General features: G+C 31.4%; 1 protein-coding gene across 3 annotated transcripts in view; it reads left to right on the plus strand.

Moving 5' to 3' along the window:
* LOC129231561 (nocturnin-like) overlaps nt 1-20,332 on the plus strand; it is a 93,002-nt gene that overhangs the window by 33,033 nt on the left and 39,637 nt on the right. Inside the window, exon 1 of one of the 3 annotated variants that reach the window (XM_054865917.1) lies at nt 13,705-14,046. The exons of the other annotated variants lie outside the window; for them this stretch is intronic. Coding sequence (XP_054721892.1) covers nt 13,958-14,046 — 89 coding nt within the window. The 5' untranslated portion in view covers nt 13,705-13,957. Of the gene's footprint in view, nt 1-13,704; nt 14,047-20,332 lie in introns of those variants that run through there. 3 annotated transcript variants of the gene reach the window in all.

A 20,332-nucleotide genomic window follows, 5' to 3' on the forward strand; every position in this document is an offset into this window, starting at 1 on the left:
GGTTTTTTAAAAACAGTTTCTGTTTAATAAAATGATAAAGTGTTTGTAATTAACATTTTAAACATTAATTGAGATCTGCTACTATTGAGTGCAGTAATTATTTAGTTGGACAAGTTTTGATTTAATCATTTAATATCATTCTTCAAGTGTACCTTGGCTAAAGTGAAGTACTTCTTTTCGTTCACTTATTCATTTATTTATTAAATCACGTCTCTTATTTTCTTATTTATTCCCCCCCCCCTTTTTCTCATACATAAATAATTTTTTTGGTTTATTTTTTTTTTTGTTTGTTTCAGTATGCATTCATTTGTTCGTTTATTTATACATCATTTTAGGAACGATATTAAATAAATAAGTAAATAAATAATATTTCATTCACAAAATATTTTATTTTTCACTTTGCCCCCCCCCCCCTTAAAAAAAGCGAAAAACTTCCACTTCTTTTCTTTGAAGGTGGAAACCAACTGCCAAGGATAAAAAATAATACTATTTATATGCAAGTTTTATTTCAATAAACTGCTCTTTCTTTAAGTACCGCAGTTTTCAAAACAAATTAAAAATTTGTTCACTTTTAAAAAAGTATGTTATCTCAACTATTTCACTTAGATACTAAATGATACACTTTAAATACTAAGACATCTTTAAAAGGTGTGATTTTTAAATTTCTAAATAGATAGGTCACTAGTTCTATACTCAGACAGGATGAGCTGCAGGTTGTTCACGTTTTCAAGTTAATCTACCGTGCCACTTCCCTCGTATTACGGAATGAAAAAAAAAGTTAAATTGCGTTTTTCTGAAAACAGCAATTTTTAGATGACTCAGTATTGAACTAGGACAGCGATATTGTACATAATTACGAAACGAATGTCATAAGCCCGAAGTGCAAGGTAGAACTGAAATGACTAAGTAAAAAGAAAGAATGTTTGAATTGCTCTTTAAACAAAAAAAATAAATAAGAAAATAAAAAGCTTGATTATATTTTGATGCTCAATTTAAAAAAGGACGACTGTTTTGATACGTCTTTCTTTAAAATATGCTTTATCCATCTCGAAATATTTCTCTCATTGCATATCCGTTATAGCCACTGAATCGTGAAACCACTGGACCGTGAGGATTATATAAATGGTAACTTTTTTAACAGCCATGTTTGTAGTTAGCAGTTTTTCATTTCGCTGACGGACGTTTCGTTAACGAAAAGCGTTTATTTGTGTTGGAGTCATTTAGGATAAATATAAACAAGCTCTACTACCCCCCCCCACTACCACACTTGTGGTAATTTTTGAAACTAAATAGTTAGTGAAGACTAGATAACGTATAGAAGACATTTTAGAGTTCTGCACTTTTCCAAATAACGTGTAGGTATCTTGATTGCGTCAGGAAGACATTGAGAGTTCTATACTTTTTTAAATAGTTGTGTGGGTGTCTGTATTGTGTCATGAAGACACTGAAAAATGCTGATTTTTAAAGTGTAATGATCTTACATTTTGCACTTCAGCAGGTTTACAAAGGCGAAGTAACTGGTGTCAACTAGTTTTACTTGTTATTTGTGAAGTTACTAAAAACATTCGTTTTTAAATTTTACACTTCCAGCTATTTTTGACATCAATAATGACTAAAATGATCACAACCCTTTTGAAACCCTGACTCCAGCAGACTGAAAGTCCAGTGGAAATGTCCGGACAGCCGCACACACAAGCGTAGTGAGCTTGCTGGATTTAGCGACGGTCTTGTATCACCAAGTTAGCGACATCTAGGTGATATCTTTCCGAACTTGGCATTTTAATAGTATAAATTTCAAGTAATATCTCCAGCACTAGTGGGATGAGATCAGGTGAAATGGCTTTCCCGAAATATTTCAAAACCAATAAGTGCAATCTTGACACCAGTCAAACTCACAGTTCTGAAGAAATGTAGCAGAAAAGACCTATGTTCACAGATTTTAATATTAAAAAGCTATGATACTGATGGGACTCAAATGATGTTTTTGCGCTCTACCATGCAAAACATGCTTAAGAACAAGAACAGTTGATTCATATAAAGCTACAAATAACTTCCCTAAGGCCGAATTGTAATACCGAACTATTACAGTTCTGCCGAAGCAGCATCCATAGATTGCCGTTTCTTCGGTAATGTGTAGCTTTATACCTTATACTTCGTTATCACTTTTTCAAGGTGGAGCGATGCCATCTTTGCATACCACTCGCTGGAGTGCTAAAATATTTTTAACTATCAGTGTGAAGATGTATTCACATTAATTAAGGTTATTTGCCACTACAGCGGTTATGCCTGCTCCAGACAAAACAAGGGCGAAATAGCAGACTCTGGGTGCTCTGAGATATTCGGTATTTGCTGCCATTTAGTTTGTAATCATATATATACTGCTGTTTTTTAAAGCATAGTAATTCTTTTTTAATGTTTCAAAGCCGTTCTAGCTAATTTTAAAGTGTTAGCTATAATTTTTTATTTCTATTTTACATTTTAAAGTGTTAATTATAATTTTTAAACTGATTCACTAATACCAATTCAGATTTCATTTAAATTGCTAACTTGTCAAGCTTTTTTTACTTGATGCATGCCTTTCTGAAAGGGTTTATTTTTCGCATTTTATTCAATGATTTCGCCCGTTTTAAGACAACATTATTTTACCTAAGAACAAACAACAACACTTTTTTTTACATTTCGAATTCGGTCATGTAAGTCCATATTTTTTTTGAGTTTTTTAAGGATATTGCTGTGTTTTTTGGTTTTCTATCTTAAACGGTTTGTGAGTTATGAGCATTTTGGAAAGTAACCCGCTAGTATTCTCCCCTCACGGATGTTGACCATGGAAAACACCATGCTTTTTCACGCATACGCTCACAATTTCTATACTGTCGGCTGCAATAAATAATAAAAAATAAATTTACATAAGTTTTTCATGCCTGCTCAACTCTTCAGATTTTGGTTTGTATCTCTTCGAATACGCTAATAACTGCCGATAATACTTTAAGGCGACTCCTCTATTCTTGTTTTTCCGTTTCTAGGTAGAAACAATAATCTCACAATTTCCACTTTAAGAGGAATTGTATCTCAATTTGTTGCAATGTTATCAACAAACTATGTTAGATATTTCTAGCACTTCTTTAATCTTGTTTATTTTCGACAAATATCTTATTCAGTTTTTTTCTTAAAAGATATCCTCATCTCTCCTCTTTTAAAAAAAGAAAAAAATACTGAAATGAAAAGTATTTTAGAGATACCGGCATTACATAAATGATTAGTAAACGTCTATCTTTGCGTGATCCGAAAACGAAAGATAATATTGTTTGCAAGCTTGTTTTCTTTTACGAAGAAAGGAAGGAAAAAAGTTTTAGATTCTGATCTTAACAGTGCAGAAACCACAGCAGGGCAAGTTGCATAATATATCACATGGGAGCACTCTGGGGTTACTGGTAATCCCGAAGTATCTGTATAGTATACAAAATCTATATTTTTCAATTTGTTCACTATAACAATTTTCTCTCTCAACTTCTGCTAATGTTTTACTTTGTAAATTAAGCTACTTCATACTCCATACCGAAGAGTAACCATTGAAATTAAAATGCAACACCCTTGCATCACTCTTTCTACATTAGATGCATTTTTCTTACATTTTTTCCTTTTTTTTTTGTGCAGTGCATTGTTCTAGTATGACCTTTAAATTCTTATTAAAGATCGATGATTTTGTATCGTGTGTGAATGTTACTATTTAGAAGTTATCTAAATTTGTATGTTATTTTTTCATGGTAAAACTTAAGTTGAAGACTTCTATGCAAGGGTTTATAGCCCCCTCTTTTAAGAGCTTTCAAGACCCCCCTCAAAAAAAATAAATTAATAAAATAATATAAAATTTAAAAAATATTTTAAAAGTTTTGATCTTATATTAAATTTTATCCTAGAATTTGCAGAATTGCAAGGATATTGTTTTAAAATATAGCCTTACCAATGTGTAAATATTTGTTACGCATCGGGACTGTCTCGTTTTTGCTCCAAATACGCATAGTAATCAGAAAAAGTTTGGATTTTTAATAATAATCCAAATAATGTCTGGCTCTAATATGGAAAAAATACGAGTCTCGTGATAAATTACATTTTAGTTTCGAAATATTACAAAGAAATGTTAATTTTTTTCTTCATTTTCGCCTGAAACGTAGCCTGTAACAGCTTCTTTGCCTTAAGTGGGTCCGGGACACAAAAGTCGTCGAATTTTGCATTTTTTTTTCAACTATAAAAAAAATCCGTTTTCTTCTGATTAAAATGACGTTTTAATCTTGTTTATATCTTAATTATAGCGAAAGATATAATTATTTTTGTTGCTTGCATTTAATTAATATTATTCTTAACTTTAAAACTTTAAACTCGTTTTTCTCCATGATGCAATTTTCCCCGGTTCTTTGGATTCAGAATCTTATAAGTCAAGAACTGATAAGATAAAGTAATGAAATTTGGAGCATATGTTATTGAAACAGATTGCTTAAATTTTTATTCGGCAAATTTAAAAAAAAAAAATGTTTACTTCAAAAAAAAGTAATTTTTGGAGGAAAAAAAAAATGTGTCTTGGAATTTTCAAAAATTCCATTCAAATATTTTTTATTTTTTATTGAATTAATATTTTTTTAATTACCGAATAAAAATTAATGCTTAGGTATTTGTGTTTATATTTATGAAAAAAAAATTCGAAATTGACCAAGAATATTTTGAGTTTAGCGATTTAAAGCGACCCCATTAAAAGAATAAGGAATTTGATGTAAATATTTTTTATAAAAATATTTATGTTATGATTTTTATTATTTAACAGATGGTGAATCAGAGCAAAAATTTCAAAACTCTAAACTATTTAATAAAATTTTTTTTCAAAATTTGTCCCAGATACCCTTTATATTTTATGGAATATTGGTTGAAAATATCCCGTTCCTGTACAGAATGAAAGACAATATTTTTCTTCTTATATTACAAAGTATAAAACACAAAACCTGCAAAAAGTGGAGCTGTACCGTTTTTCATTTAGGTCTTTAATTTTTTTTTTATTGCTCGACATTTTTATATTATTAGACCGTACACCGATACTTTTGTGTCACTTCTTTTTCTCTTACTCAAAAAAAAAAAAAAAAAAAAAAAAAGTGATATTTTAAAAACCGTATACAGTTAATTATTTTTCTCTACAAACATTATGTTTGATAACTTGACATTGCATAATCAAGGTATCAATACGGTGAAATTATAATTTATCTTCAGTGATTCACGTTTCTTCGCATGACTGAAGTTTATTTTTAAGTGTCAAGAAAATAGTTCTTGTATTATTTCTCTGGTTTGTTTTATTTACATTTTCAACGTTCGTAACAGTTATCGCATTACTGATCTAAACAGAAATTTTTAAAACAAGTTCATTGTAGTGATATCTGTAATTAAAAAAAAAAATAAAATAAATATATTGAGAATATTTATTTGTTCCAAATTTTCCGCTTGACAAAATGATGCGTCATCTGGTTCGAAATATGCCTCAATAACTTTCTGAAATCAGTTTGCAATAGATTTTTAGAACAGGTCATACTTAGTTAAAAATATAACTTAGATGACAGAAGTCATCTGTAAAGTGTCAAATACTATTTTTCTGTAATTTTCCAAGTAATTCTTAACAAGCGGTTCAACATTTCGTAACAGCCACTGAATTGGTCCAAGAATAACTTCTGTGAAATTCCTTGTTTGTTATTGATCGTTTGTTGAAAGTTTAAGGCATTCATAAACATCCTTATACATTAAAAATTCTCTGAGCTGCGAAGTGCAGTTTGAATTATAATGCGCAAAAGAAATATGTCTTGTTTACTGTCCACTGCTGCTGCTATATATTGCTGAATACTAAGTGCAGCATTTTTATACGTATATAATCGCATTTCATCCCTGGAATTTATTTTGACTCTTAATTTGAACAGATTTGAATATAAGGAACTGTTATGTATCATACCATATAATATCAAGTTTCTGAACTAAAAAAATATTTAAAAAAATATATATTTGTATGTGTGACTATACAGGTCTCACCAGCAACAAGTACAAATCATTATTTTTAAGCGCAAAAGTTTTTTTTTTAAGTTGATACTTTATGCACTCACATCTGTGTGGTTTTTTTTAGGTCTTTTTATTTTGTGCGATTTTGTTGTGTGATTTTTTTTGTTGACTTTTTTTTTTCTGTTTCATATGAAAACTTCAATCAAATCGGGACATAATTGACGAAATTATTCATTTTTATAAAACGAGTGCGAGGTACGGACCTTCAAGTGATGAAAGTGACTTTGAATCACCCAGTAACATTGTACGGTTTTGATTTATTTTCTGTTTAAGACTATTCGTATGCGGTCCCTATCCACCGCATAGAAAAATATTTATTGATTATATTGCCGAAACATTTTTTCCTGGGAAATTTTTTATGACGTTCTGGGAAATTTTTTATGCGATTTTTTTATGCGATCCCTATCTACCGCGCGCAAAACAGGTCTGAGTGTACAATGTTTCGTAGCTGTTCCTTCTATTCAAATCTATAAAAATTAGAAGACAAAAGTTAAAATTCTTGGAATAAAGTGCCAATATTTGCATCAAAATGTCACAGTCGAGCAAATTTATTGAGCAGTATGCCTTTATTCAGGAATGATCCACACAAATTAGGTAGTCCAGTGTTTACTGTCTACGGTCTCACCTGTTTTGGATTAGTTTTGATGTAAAGGAGTAACACGCTATTGTAAGCACATTTATTGAAATCATATTTTAAACAAAACAATCAGCAAACTGTTTGACTTTAGTAATGTATTAGCTTTTGCGGCTAAATTTTGGAATGCTTTTCATCAAAAATTGTTTTGAGCATATGATATAATATTTCCATAAGCAGCTTGAATATTTAAGATACAATCTTGGATCCGAGATTCTAATTATTTTCTACGTTAAGTGTTTTAATTTTTTTCAAACGTGTGCTGCATTTATATGAGTGTTTTTAAAATTTTATTTTACATTTGATTTTTGATTTTTTTATTTTAACAGTTTTCTCACTCACTAAAGTCGTCACACATACAACGCCAAGTATGGCTGGTATTTAGTAAAACAGTATGCAAATACTCATGGGGTGTGCTTTTTTATTTTGTAAATTATCATTTATGTATTACTGAAGTTTCTAATAATTAAAAATTTCTCACTAAAACAAATTTATGCGCAAAAATGAAATTTTCCGTTTACATTTCTTATAATTTTAACGATTAACTTGAATAAGTTAGCAAATTTAAACAAAAATATAAATAAATTTAGTTAAATAAAAATGTTAGATGTCAGAACACTCTTGCCTTTCACATTACTCACCCATAGACATTAGATATATCAGGGTGAAATTATGTGAATGAAATGAACTTTCTCTCTAAAAAAAAAAAACAGAACTTTTCCAAAACATGTCTAGAAAGTGACGTTTTAAATATGAATCTGGACTATCAACCTATTTGTTAAAAGATACATTTACACCACCTTCGTCAAATATTTTTTTTTCTTTATATTTTTTTCGTTGCATTTGTTTTTTCATTTCTGTGAAATAATCTCAAGTTCATTACTTCGTTTTGTGAGTCATATAACAGTCGTGTTTTCCACATTAACTCATCCATACTGATTCCACGTCTTTAAAAGATTAGATATGTCGAGTTGAAAATATGTGAATGAGATGAACTTTCTCTCTCTCTCTCTCTCTCTCTCTCTCTCTCTCTCTCTCAAAAAAAAAAAAAAAAAATCCAAAACACGTGTAGATAGTGACGTTATGGACATGAATCTCTGCTACTAACCTGCTAGTTAAAATATTCATTAAAAACATCTTCATCAATTTTTTTTCGTTACATTTTTTTTTCATTACTGTGAAATAATCTGAAGTTCATTACTTCATTTTATGAGTCATAAAACATGTCTTCCACATTACTCACCCATACCGATTCCACGTCTTTAAAAGATTAGATATGTCGAGTTGAAAATATGTGAATGAGATGAACTTTCTCTCAAAAAACAAAACTTTTCCAAAACAAGTCTAGATAGCGACGTGGGCTATTATGAATCTGGGCTATTAACCTATTAGTTAAAATTTGCATTAAAAGTATTTTCATCACGTATTCTTTTTTTCGTAGCATTTTTTTTTCATTAATGTGAAATAATCTGAAGTTCATTGCTTCATTTTATGAGTCATATAGCACTCCTGTCTTCCATATTACTCACCCATACCGGTTTCACGTCTTCAAGAGATTAGATATATCGGGGTGAAAATATGTGAATGAAATAAACGTCATCTGAAATCTTGAGACTCTTTCAAAATAACTCTTTGAAGCGAAAGTGTCATCACTGAAATAAGAGTCGGAAGGAAGGCTCACTGGTATACGACCTTGGAATTGCCATCAGAAATGAAGCTTGGAAAGATGCTGTCTGTTTCAGATATGTCCTGAATTTAATAGCTTCGTTTCCATGCCCAAGTAGAGAAATTAGGTCATGCAATTTAATTAATACTTAAACAGTTTTTTAAAATTAAATTATTATTATGTTCGTCGTGCATTATCGGTGACATGTATGCATCTAATTTACCGCATAAGTGTTATCCTCCACGTATCCTTTTTGCATAGTATTGCAAATATCTTTAAAGTATATCTTAAGTCTTTATTTAGATTGATCTATAAAGTTCATTAGATTTAGCTTTTTTCTCATTCTCCTGCGTACCATTACAGTACACTAATCAATGGAATTATAAACTTAATCTTTCGCAATAAGGACAAGCAGCTGAGTTCTAATGAATTGTGTATAGCACGTAGAATAATTTTATTGATGAGACGGAGTTCTAGCAGGCATATCAGGCAGTGAGAATCAAAGGGATGTAAGTGGACATTTTCCAGTTTTGAGTAAAACACGTTTAAAGTTGCGGTCCTGGTCCTAGGTAGGCTTTCATTGGAAAGTTTTTCGACATCATATTGCATAGTTGCACCTGCCAGGAATGTTAGTACTATCTCTTGCCCTAAAACTGAGGAGAGTTTCTAATTATCTCTAAAATTTTAATTTTGGCATTTACATCCCTTTGTTTTTCACTGCCTCATATATTTATAATGTGAACAAAATATTGCTTGTTAGTTCGTTTCCCTACATTTAACTTGACTTTGAATCCATATGGATAAAAATAGAAAGCTATGTCTTAAATTTAATATTGATGTGCTGGAAGTCAAGAGCAGTTAATGCAGAGTTTTAAAAAAAAAAAATGCTAATTATCGTAAACAGTTAAACAGGTTAGCTCTTTCTGTATAACTGTTTGTAGGAAGTACGACATGGTTAATTTATTTTAAATTTTCATCCAAGAATTACATTATCATAGTATCTCCAATATCCCATTGCTTTGAAGTTAATGTTTTGCTGCTGACTCAGTATCGATGACTGGTGTTGAGAGTTGAGATTAGCATTTGAGTTTTAAAGTTTATTGTGCATTGCCATGTATTTCCGCTGTTATCACCGAATTTCTCGGAACAGAAGACTTCGTTTAACTGCAGATGATTGTCCTTTTTCGTAGATTTGTTCTGCAGGTGTAAAAGATAAGCGAATTTGGAGATAGCACCGGAAGTTAGTTATCAAGTGAGGAGAAAATTTAGAAGTAGATTACATCAATGTAGAGGGTGTAAAGGTCAATATCTAGACTACTGTATTCCTCCATATAGACTGAATAGTGGTGCAACAATAATGCTGTCGGATCCTGTAAATTGTGGTATTGCATGGGAAAAAGATTGTACTCAGCAATCACAGGGGTGCCTACACCCTTAAGAGCAAGTGCGCACCCCCAAACTATCCCAAACACCCCCAAAGCAAGATTCCCCCCAAAAGGGGAAATTACCCTTTGAAACACCCCCTAAAAAATTCAATGGGGGTGTCTGCTCCATGACTCCCCCCCCCCCCCCCCAGGTTGGCACCTCTGGCAATCAAGATATAATTTAAAAATAGTCCTTTTCTGGTAGTGTGTCAAACATACGATCGTGATACTTATGGTTCGAAGAAACATTATATTTCTAGGTTGTATTACTTGGTTGTATCACACATCATCTGAACGCAAATTGAGGAGTTCGACATTGTTTATCAAAAAAATTTCAATAAATATTAAAACAACGTTGTCATAATCAAGGATTACAGACAACATAAACGTTTTTCATTTAAGTTCGAACTACAGTGAAATTCTGTTATAGCGTCGTCCAAGGACCCAGCTTATTTATGGCTCTGCAGCGAAGTGATATTATAGAAGATCACCATTTATGTTTATGGTCAATTGAAGGGATCGTAATTTTTAGACGTCATAATAGAGTGGTCACTATGTAAAACGTCACTGTAACCAAATTCATACTTTGTTATCTTTGCAGGGATGACTAATTTGTTAGTTGCAACTTTAAATTAACTTTAATAAATTACTCACTTTAGTTATGCAGCCGTGGGCAGGTAAACGGCAATATTCGCGGAAATGAGTTTTCGAGATATTTGAAGAAACACGTTTGGGTTTTCATGCTACTTATGGGGAAATTTCGGTATTGGACATTTTTTCCGTACTTTATTTTCCACGGTAACCAGATAAACAAGCTTGTATAATAAAGATAAAGAAGAACAATAGATGACAAAAACATCAATAAGTGAATAAATCAATAAATGACAGACTATTCGAGTACATAATCAACGTAATATACAGTGGACGCCGCTTAATTGAATCAGTGGTCAATTGAATTAACCGCTTTAATGAACCAAATCGTCAAAAACAGAACAAAATCCAGCTTTATTGAACTAGCCACTTTATTAAATCAGCCGTTTATTGGAATCAAAACTGTTTAGAACGAACATGATTCATGTAAGCGGCGGCCACTCTAGTAAGTATTATTAATAATTTTGAATTATACGTGATTTATGCATTTGAAAAACAATAAGTGCACTCTCTGATTATGAGAATTAAAAAGAAATAACTACCTAATGACCTTGTAGGAGAACATGTATTTTTGTTTTATTACTTTAAGCAGCTTGGGGAAGAAGACGATGAAAGTTTCATTTTCATTCGTAGCTGCTGGGCTCCCACCTGTTTGGGAGAGAAAAAACACCTTGTATCCGCCTGCAGCTACTTGCATGACGAACGTAAACGATTTACGTCATAGAATGGTTTTTGCGGAATCGGTTGTTTTAGATATATATATTGCTACTTCCAACAACCTGGTGGCAATACTTTTCCCGTATCGATTAACCTCAAAAACACCAACCATCAAGATAAATTATTTAAAAAAAAAAAAACATTTATTCCTGCGGTTTCATAAATTTGTTAAAGATCCACAAGAATTCTTTTTTGCTGAACTTAACATTTGAAAGTTGAGACAACTAATGGAAAATGCCTACTCTGATTGATTCCATTGATTCCATTTATTAAAAATACTCAAAAAAAAAAAAAAAAAAAAAAAAAAAAAAAAAATCAAATATTCTGTTTCTTATTATGTTGCTAAAGTTTATAAAAGTTTCCAATTCCAAATGGCATTATCTCTTGTTATTTATATCTTCTCTCCCTATAACTTTCATTCTCTTCTCTTAAAATTTTTTGCCATCGTCTTAATTGTTATGGAATTAATACAAAATTTATCAGCATTGTCGTCTGTTTTATAATGGAAAAACTTAATTTACTTCGAAATCTCGCTGTAAGAGCATAAGAGCATAAAATTGACAATTCAATAAGTTCAATGCTGTTGGAATTCGGGTCAGTATTGCTATTTTAACTGTTATAAAAATATAAAAAGGGCCAAAATTCGTCAGATCCTGAATTTCTTAAGAAGCTCTCAGTAGTTTTTGCAATTTGTTTTCTTTCTCCTAATTCACTTTTATAATATTTTTCCCCTTTTTTGTTGCTTATTCATTTTACGCATATTTGTTTTATGTTCTAATCCTCCCCCCTTTTTTTGTTGGCGTGATTTGTTTTGCCCAATATTCTTTTGAAGTCGCATGTTTTAGTGATATGTTTGGCACCTTTTTCTTTGTTTCGGTATTTATTAGGGAATTTCTTGTTTGTTTCCATTACATGTGTTAATCCTTTTTTTTTTGGTTCGTTCTTTTTGATATTTTTTTCCTTTTTCCTTTATTCAAGGTTCGTTCTATTCTCTACTGTCACAGTTATAAAAGTTTTTTCTTGTTTAAGTGACAACGACTTTGCCTTTTCACCATTCCAATCAGTATTATTACTCTTTACCTTGTACCTATGAGAAAGCAGTTTTACTCATACTTTGCATTCCCTATTTGTTTTTTCGATTCACATTTCTTATTTTCGCATTAGTTATTTGGTTAATCCTTTATTTTTCTATTTAAATTATTTAGTGTTTTGCTTCGTCACTTCTATCGTAATTTTTCATTCTCTTGCTATTATTTACATTGTAAAAGAGGTTCTTTATAACCCCGAAGCACACACGCCTGCAGCTTTTATTTTCATTCGTATAGTTTTAACGTTGTTTTAATTACTTTAGATTGCCAGGTTACAAAAAAGTGAAGTAAATAGAAACATTGGAAATATTTCACATAAAAACTATTAAAAATATTTTTAACTGATTGAATAATCACTGAATGAATAATATTACGCTACGTTTTGTTCTCTTTTATTATTCCCCATTTCTTTGTTACAGATTATTTTATTGTGTTTATGTTTTTCTCATGGGGGGGCACTTTATCTGTTTCTACAAAGATTTAAAAAAATGATCCCTGAGTGCCGTTTTATGACTGTCGCACTATTAATTCGGTGATCCAACTCGAAAAAGTTTGTTGTATAAAAAAAAGTGTAATACAGTTATTTCAAACTCTGACACTTTTTTGGTTTTACATCTTTTTGGAGTTGGTATATAAGAATAGAATATATTTTCAATCAAATGCAACATTTTCTGCCAATAGCCTTCGTAACAATAAGCATAGCTTAGAGACGTTATGTCCTAATATATTATAAAAATTAAAATAAATAGAGCGTAAAGGTGGAGGGGGGAGTAGTATTGATATACTTTTGACTTATATTTGTCTCGTGGACAGGGGCGTGCACGGGGGGGGGGGGGAGAAGGAACACCTGTTGGTCCGGGTCCGAGTCTGAAGAGACCCCAATATTTTTAAAACTAGGCGTGAAACATTAGGGTAAACAATATGGAGAGGGGCCCGCAAAAGTCATTTGTGACGGGCCCCAAAATTTCTGTTCACCCCCCTGCTCGTGGAATCCCTTATAACACATATAAAGTAATTACTGTGCTTTTATTCCGTATCTCAAAAAAAAACAAACTTTTTTTAAATTATTTTTCCAATGATTGAAAATCACTAACCTTTTTAAAAGATAGAGCATACAATGTTCATTTGCCCAATAAGTCAAAATAATTCCAAGATAAATGTCAAGCAAGTCATAAAAATGCAACTAAAAATACAAAGGCAAATTATATCAGTTAAAAACCACACACATTGCTATATAATAAGAAATCATTTGTATTTTCTCACACACTTTGTGAATCACGCGCGGCTTGTTTTGAAAACCTTGACTCACGATTGGCTAAGCAATGAGTGGAGGAGTCTGAAGGTAGCGATATCATTGGTCAACTAGTTTTCTCTTACTCTGAATCCCTCCTAATAAAACTGACGAGCACGCGAAAGTTGAATTCATTTCATTTCGCCGGTTTTGTCGAGCGGATGTCCTCTCTGTTCTCATTTAGCTACAAAGAGCACAACTTGCTCTAGATGCGCAAAGTTTTGAGTTTTATTCTAAACGCTATTTATAGAAGTAGTACGGTTTCCAAAGTAGTCGCAGATACAAAAAATCTTTCACTGCGTAGAGATACGGGAGAATTGTTTCAGTTGAAAACATTGATTTTTTTGCGTTTGATATTTTTATGCCTGTTTTTATTTTGACGGAAAAATCAAAAGAATAAACATGGCTGATGACCCTAGTTCAACAATGACTGAAAGCGTTTCTAATTTAGATATGACTTCCAGAAAAGCTCTTCTTCAGTACCTAGTTCGGTGAGTAAATATTTATGTCATCGTCTTAAGGCATTGCTGTTTTGTTTTTCTCCTTTGAACATAAATTTCTGACTTTGAATTTGTATATTGACGTTAATTGGTTCCTAAGTGGTTAATATGAATCAAGTTGTAGGTTTATATTATTTTTTTTAAAGAATCAAAAACAAAGTCGAAAATATACGCAATTTTAAACTTGTGAAAATGTCAATCTTTAGAAATTTTAAGAAGCAAAGATATTTTAATTCAATTTGGATTACGGTTTTGATATAAAGTTGACTCTTGATAGCTCGAAGTTTATGACTCGAATATTCCTTAATCTTGACGTTTTCATCGGGTCCCACACTCTTGAAACTGTAATGGAAACGTCCCATAACTCGAACTACCAATAACATGAACGTTTTAGCCGGTTTCTTGGGACTTCGAGCTGTCGAGAGCTGACTGTACTTGTTTTCAAATTAGCATATGTACTTGTCCACAAGGCCACATTGCTTGATTTTTGTTCATTTATTTACGCTAGTTTAGAAAATTAGTGGTATGTTTCATTTAACTTTCATTGCGCAAGATGGTTTTAATATAGGCTAAAAGTATTTTGCAGAAAATGTCTTTTGCAATCTTAAATATTTTTCCATGCACATCGACTGCTTCTTTTTGTAATTTATAGTAACTTGGAAGTTTCTTGCAGAAATTTCTTAAGTAAGGAAGCAGAAATTTCATTGTAATAAGCTCAATACTTTTTAACTTCTTAATATTTTGAGCAAAAAATTAATTACATTTAGTTGTTGGTTTCGACTTTGAACCGGAGCTTAGTTTTCAGCAACAAAAATGCAGGAGCTTTATGTTATTCAGACATAAATTCATTTAAGCGTAAATAGTCATAAGTCCGTCTAGTTTAAAAATTAACCAGGGGCAAAAATGGGAGAAAATATGTTTAGGAGTTGAGCTCTAATGTAAAAAGGGCCCGATAAAATTTCAAAACTTTCCCACAATAGTTAAAAAATATGGTTTTGACCTAAAAAAAAAACGAGAGAAAATGTTGAATTATAAATGAGACAGATAAAAATAATTTTCATATTTTTCTAAGTATTTTCTATTATTCTGTTTGATAGCTGTTTCTATGCAACAAGATGCAGACCAAATGCCACATTATTTAAAAATATAAATAAATAAAAAAAGAATTTTAGGCTCTGTGTCTTTACGTTATTTACAAATTGAAGTGATAAAAGCATTGCGCATGCGCAGATCCTGGGGATTGACAAAATCTCTGTTGATATTGCTCCTGATCTGACAACTGTAATTGTTCTAACTTTTGAATCGTTCTTTTAAGATTGATACAGAAAATTTAGAAGGACAAGTTTTCTCCAAGTAACGATAGTATATTCTAACGTTGAAATTTTCAGTATGCATTCTTTTTCACAGACTCTTCTTTCATATATCTAATTAGTTCTAGCTAAAATCTATTGAATGAACTTTGGATTTATATAAGCTCCGTACTTGCTGCTACTTTGCGAAATTACTCAAAGTAATACTCATTTCAATTCTTGTAATTTAATTGTATATTCCCAACTATTCCATTTTCGACTTTTTGATAACTTTTAATGCGAAGATTTACGAATTTTAACCCACTAAGAGATAAAAATATAACTAAGTGCGACAGATATGATTAAAATTTTATATATAAATATTTATCGTGTACAATCTTTGTTAGCCACATTAAGATTATCTGAACTCACTCATTCTTGATCAAATGCGTATTCAAAAACCAGGAGTGATTTGGTGCGTGGTACTGCTTTTCGTTCTGGTACTGCTTTTTTGAAAATATAAATTTTCCTTTTGCGTAAAATTGGTCACGTAGTCAATTATTTTTCATTGGCGTTCTGGTATCGGAAAATTTAACTACTGACCCCTGATGAAAACCTGTTAGTTCCGTTTAAAAAATTAACGTAAATTGATGTTTGAAATGTAAAAGCAAGTATATTAAAAAAATATAAGTTTTTAATGATTAAAACATTTTGATAATGCCTAAAAATATTCATTCATGCAGTGTTGCTCAACTTTTATCCATAAAAACTCCATTATCTGCGGCAAATAAATAAATACTTAATGCTGAAATGTAAAAAGTACTGAAACAGTGTATGAAATGCGCAAATTAGAAAACACGTGTTTCGAGGTTACAAGGAATCCCCTTTTCAATGGAGAAAAGCGTATTCGACAAAAGAAGCTTTTTTTCGTATATATTTCATCCCAAGCTCACTTTTTTTTTTGCTTTGGAAAAGAGGTTTATTGTTGCTCCAAAAATCATTTTTGAAACATTTTACAATTATGTGCATTTAATGCGTTGTTGAATAATTATTATTTTCTATGATCTGTTTTTAGCTTTCATGTTACAGTTACATAGGAAAAAGTTTAAATACGGCTCAGCCTGCAATAGTGTCTGCTTACTTTCCCTACGTCTAGCTAAATTAATACATATATATATATATATATATATATATTGCTTTTAGGTATTTCATTTAATTTTTTTAATCCACGCACTATCTCCACCTTCTATTTTTTCCAATATGAAATGCTCATTCATTGTTCTCCATTTATTAAAAAATATCCACGTTTATAACTTTCACTTTTATTATCATGATCTATAAGTTGTCACGATTATTCTCTACTTTATTGCACGATAGAAACATCTGAACTTCGAAAGCTAGTCTAATAATGCTTTTCTATTTTATCTTAATAAATGCGCTGTATGCTTTGATATGAAGATCAGAGTCATTCACAGTTGTCGAAATGGCGGTTATTTTTTGTAACAGAAACTGGTCATTATTAACCTGAGTTTATTTTTTCCTTTTTTTTTTTTAAATTTTGTTCACCATATAGTTTTTTTTTTCTTCAAAACTATATAAATGCTCTTTCTTCTCAGGTCTATCGGTCTTCATTGAAAAATAGGAGATAAATCTAAATTTAAAAAAAATGTCTTGCTTAACCCAAATTAATTTTGATGCTAAAATTTACGCCTGAGTGAAAACATTTGCCTCGTGCAAATCAGAATTTAAAACAACAAAAAATTTTGCCGTTGTTGCAAGAAAAGCATTATTCTCGTTTATGAAAAGTCTTATGCATCAAAAGGGCATCATTGTTGCATGAAAAGTATCTTGTTGCATGAAAAGTATGTTTCTACTCACATGATTTTTTTTTTCTGTGCGGTTTCAAAGATTTTTTTTCCTGTGCGCATGAAATAAAATTTTCTGCTCGCATATTTTTTTTCCTCGTAACATTGACTTTTCTTATGATATTTAAAAATGTTTTTATTGAAGTTATTTTTGAACTTTATGACGTGAGTTAATAAATTATAAGTTAGAATTTTAATGTACTGTACCAATTCTAAAATAAAAATAGAAACATTGTTTGAAAAGTAATACAGTAGTTCTTACAATGGAATGCTCTCTTTTTGATTAGATACTGCTGTTTTTTAATCTCGTTAATCTTTTGATCTTTGACCAAGGACATAAATTATTCCATTTGCTCGAAAACACAGATTAGCACCGTTGATCCTCTGCTCAAGATAAACTTAAGATATCATTATATCTCCTATCTTGAAGTATTTAAGCATAAACTTGTCGTCACGAATAATCTTAACAATATAGAGAAGATTTAAAATCTAACAAAAACGTTTTTGATGCATTTTATGCGACTTAAATCGAAAAGCGAAAGAAGTCTAAATCTTGCTAATTTATTTCGAACGAGTGGTGCCCGCACGGCTTTGCCCGTAATAGAAAAATTAAAAGATCTTTTGGTTCGCCTGTATATTTACAAATAATGTATGGTGAATTTTCTCGCCAGTTGGCTTGTACCCGTGTTACGGTTCCACGTTATGATAATTTCGTATATCGCCAATTGGCTTGTGCCCATGTTACGGTTCCACGTTATGATAATTTCGTAATTTACTCGTCCATCTTATGATAGTTTTGTTCTTAAAATTGGAATAGAAAAAGAACCACATCGAATTTTTGAAAAATCGCTTCGAGGTGCACACCCCCATGCTACAAACTAACTTTGTGCCAAATTTCATGAAAATCGGCCGAACGGTCTAGGCGCTATGCGCGTCACAGAGATCCAGACATCCTCCGGACATCCAGACATCCTGACATCCAGACAGAGAGACGTTCAACTTTATTATTAGTAAAGATGACGCACGTGAATTATGTAGGCATATAAAGCCACATTTTGAAGTTGATTAAATAAAATGGATAGTGTAATGAAATTAAATTTTCTCTCAAATGAAAATAATTAAACTTCAAAAGCAAATCAATGAATTAGTAATAAAATTATTTTTTAAATGTTGAAATAATTAGCCTAAATAAAATGAAAATATTGGAATTTAAAAATTGCAAAATTCTAGCAATAGATATTTGCAGGGTTTCTACCATAAACTAAACTATGTTTTCAAGTTAATATATTTTTATTATGAGAATTAGGGATTACGGTGGCAACATTACCGAAACAATACACATTTGAGGAAAGATATATTTATCGGTCCTTTTATGCTATATCAACATACATATATCTCTTCTACATCTACTATTAATTTATCTATAATTTAGCTATCTGTCTGCGAAGAAGATAATAATGAAACGTGTGAAATGCATAAATTTGCTTCAGACAAGTGTTTCTGGGAAACAAGGACCCCCTTTTTTCAATTTAACAGAAGTGAGCTTATGGATGAAAAAACATCCAACAAAAGATGTTTTTCATCCATACACTCACTTTCTTTGTATCGAAAAATGGGTTCCGTACATCCTCAAAACACGTGTATGCAATGCTTTGCAAATTTGAATCCTCTACGCTACTTTGTTTAATTCTCTTTTGCATTCACTCACAAAGGTAACTATTTATTTCTCATTTATGTTATGCATCAACTTAATTGTAGTTTTCATGGTAACATTGCTATTCTTTTAAACTTAAATCTAGGTAATTAATAAAAAAAACTGCTAGGGTCGAGAACAGAAAACAATGAAAATTTTTTAAACACTTGTTAGACATGAAATGAACCTTAGTATGGCAGACTCGTTTTATCTGCTGTAAAGCAACTAGAGGAAAAAGTCCCTTTATCTTCCACGTTTTTAAGGATGTTTTTCTAAACCTTGTGACGGCTATTTATTTTTTTCTATTTGTCTTGTAAATTCATTTCAAGATTTTTTTTTTAGTATTTAAGTTGTTTCTTTGCTGTTTGAATAACGATGTTTCTCTACACAAACGTACTATGATGTTAACAGAACGGAGATATATTGATATTTTTTACTTGTTTAATTACTAATATTAATATAGGTACCTATTTTACTCTTCACTTATTCCCGAGCAGTCATGCACACAGTATGATGTTCACGGAATGAAATGCCATTACTTGAATGACTGATTAACTTAAAAAAAAAAAAAAAAACAAACATGAGTATTTTTGCAAGATCTTCCTTAATACATAGAAGGTCATGCGTTTGATGACAGAAATGTATTCGGAATGGATAAATCGTTCTACTATTTGCAACGCAATGCATGTAACTAAGTTTTTTTTCTTTTGCTTTTTTTAATAACTAAGAAGCTTACCTTAATTATTCTAGCGAATAAAAGTAGGATGTCAAAGAGAATTTAATCTTTACCGTTGAGAAAAAAAATTAAATAAATTGACGAGTTCTTGTCTTGCAATTCCGATTCCTTGCCTACCAAGAGTTACTAAAGGAAAAAGTATTTTATGTTATTAGCACTAAAGCCTGAACACTTTGCAAACTTAGAAAGATGTGAAGCACCATATAACACATCTTTAAGTATTTTCAGTTTGCTTGGCACTCTTCGCTTCCTTAATTGGTTTTCCACCTCCAGCTCAGTCACTTCCTATGCCGGGCTGATGAGTGCGAATAAGCACGAAACTGCAGTCCTCGGCTGGAATGACTGAACTGGCGGTGTATTTCATGTACATCTATTTGCAAAAATAAACGGAATTAAAGCGCTATGTGGTATGAAAACAAGACAGAAAAATCACATTAATGATAAGCTTATCCATATAAACTTTCTGTAACTGTCTACGCATATGTCTGCCTGTCCAAGACAGGATTGCCAGTTTCTCCGAGGACGTTAGTGGTACATCATCGGAATCAGCAGGGAAAGAAAAATCTCTACCATTGATATTTGAGTTCGCCTGAACTCTGGGACTCTTTATGGGATGACAACTGGGTTGGGGACGATTTCGACTAGGTATCTCCAAGTTTTCGCCAAATAGCCAGCACGTCCGTCGCTGAATGTC

This window comes from Uloborus diversus, chromosome 10, assembly GCF_026930045.1.
Source record: "Uloborus diversus isolate 005 chromosome 10, Udiv.v.3.1, whole genome shotgun sequence".
NCBI lineage: Eukaryota > Metazoa > Arthropoda > Arachnida > Araneae > Uloboridae > Uloborus > Uloborus diversus.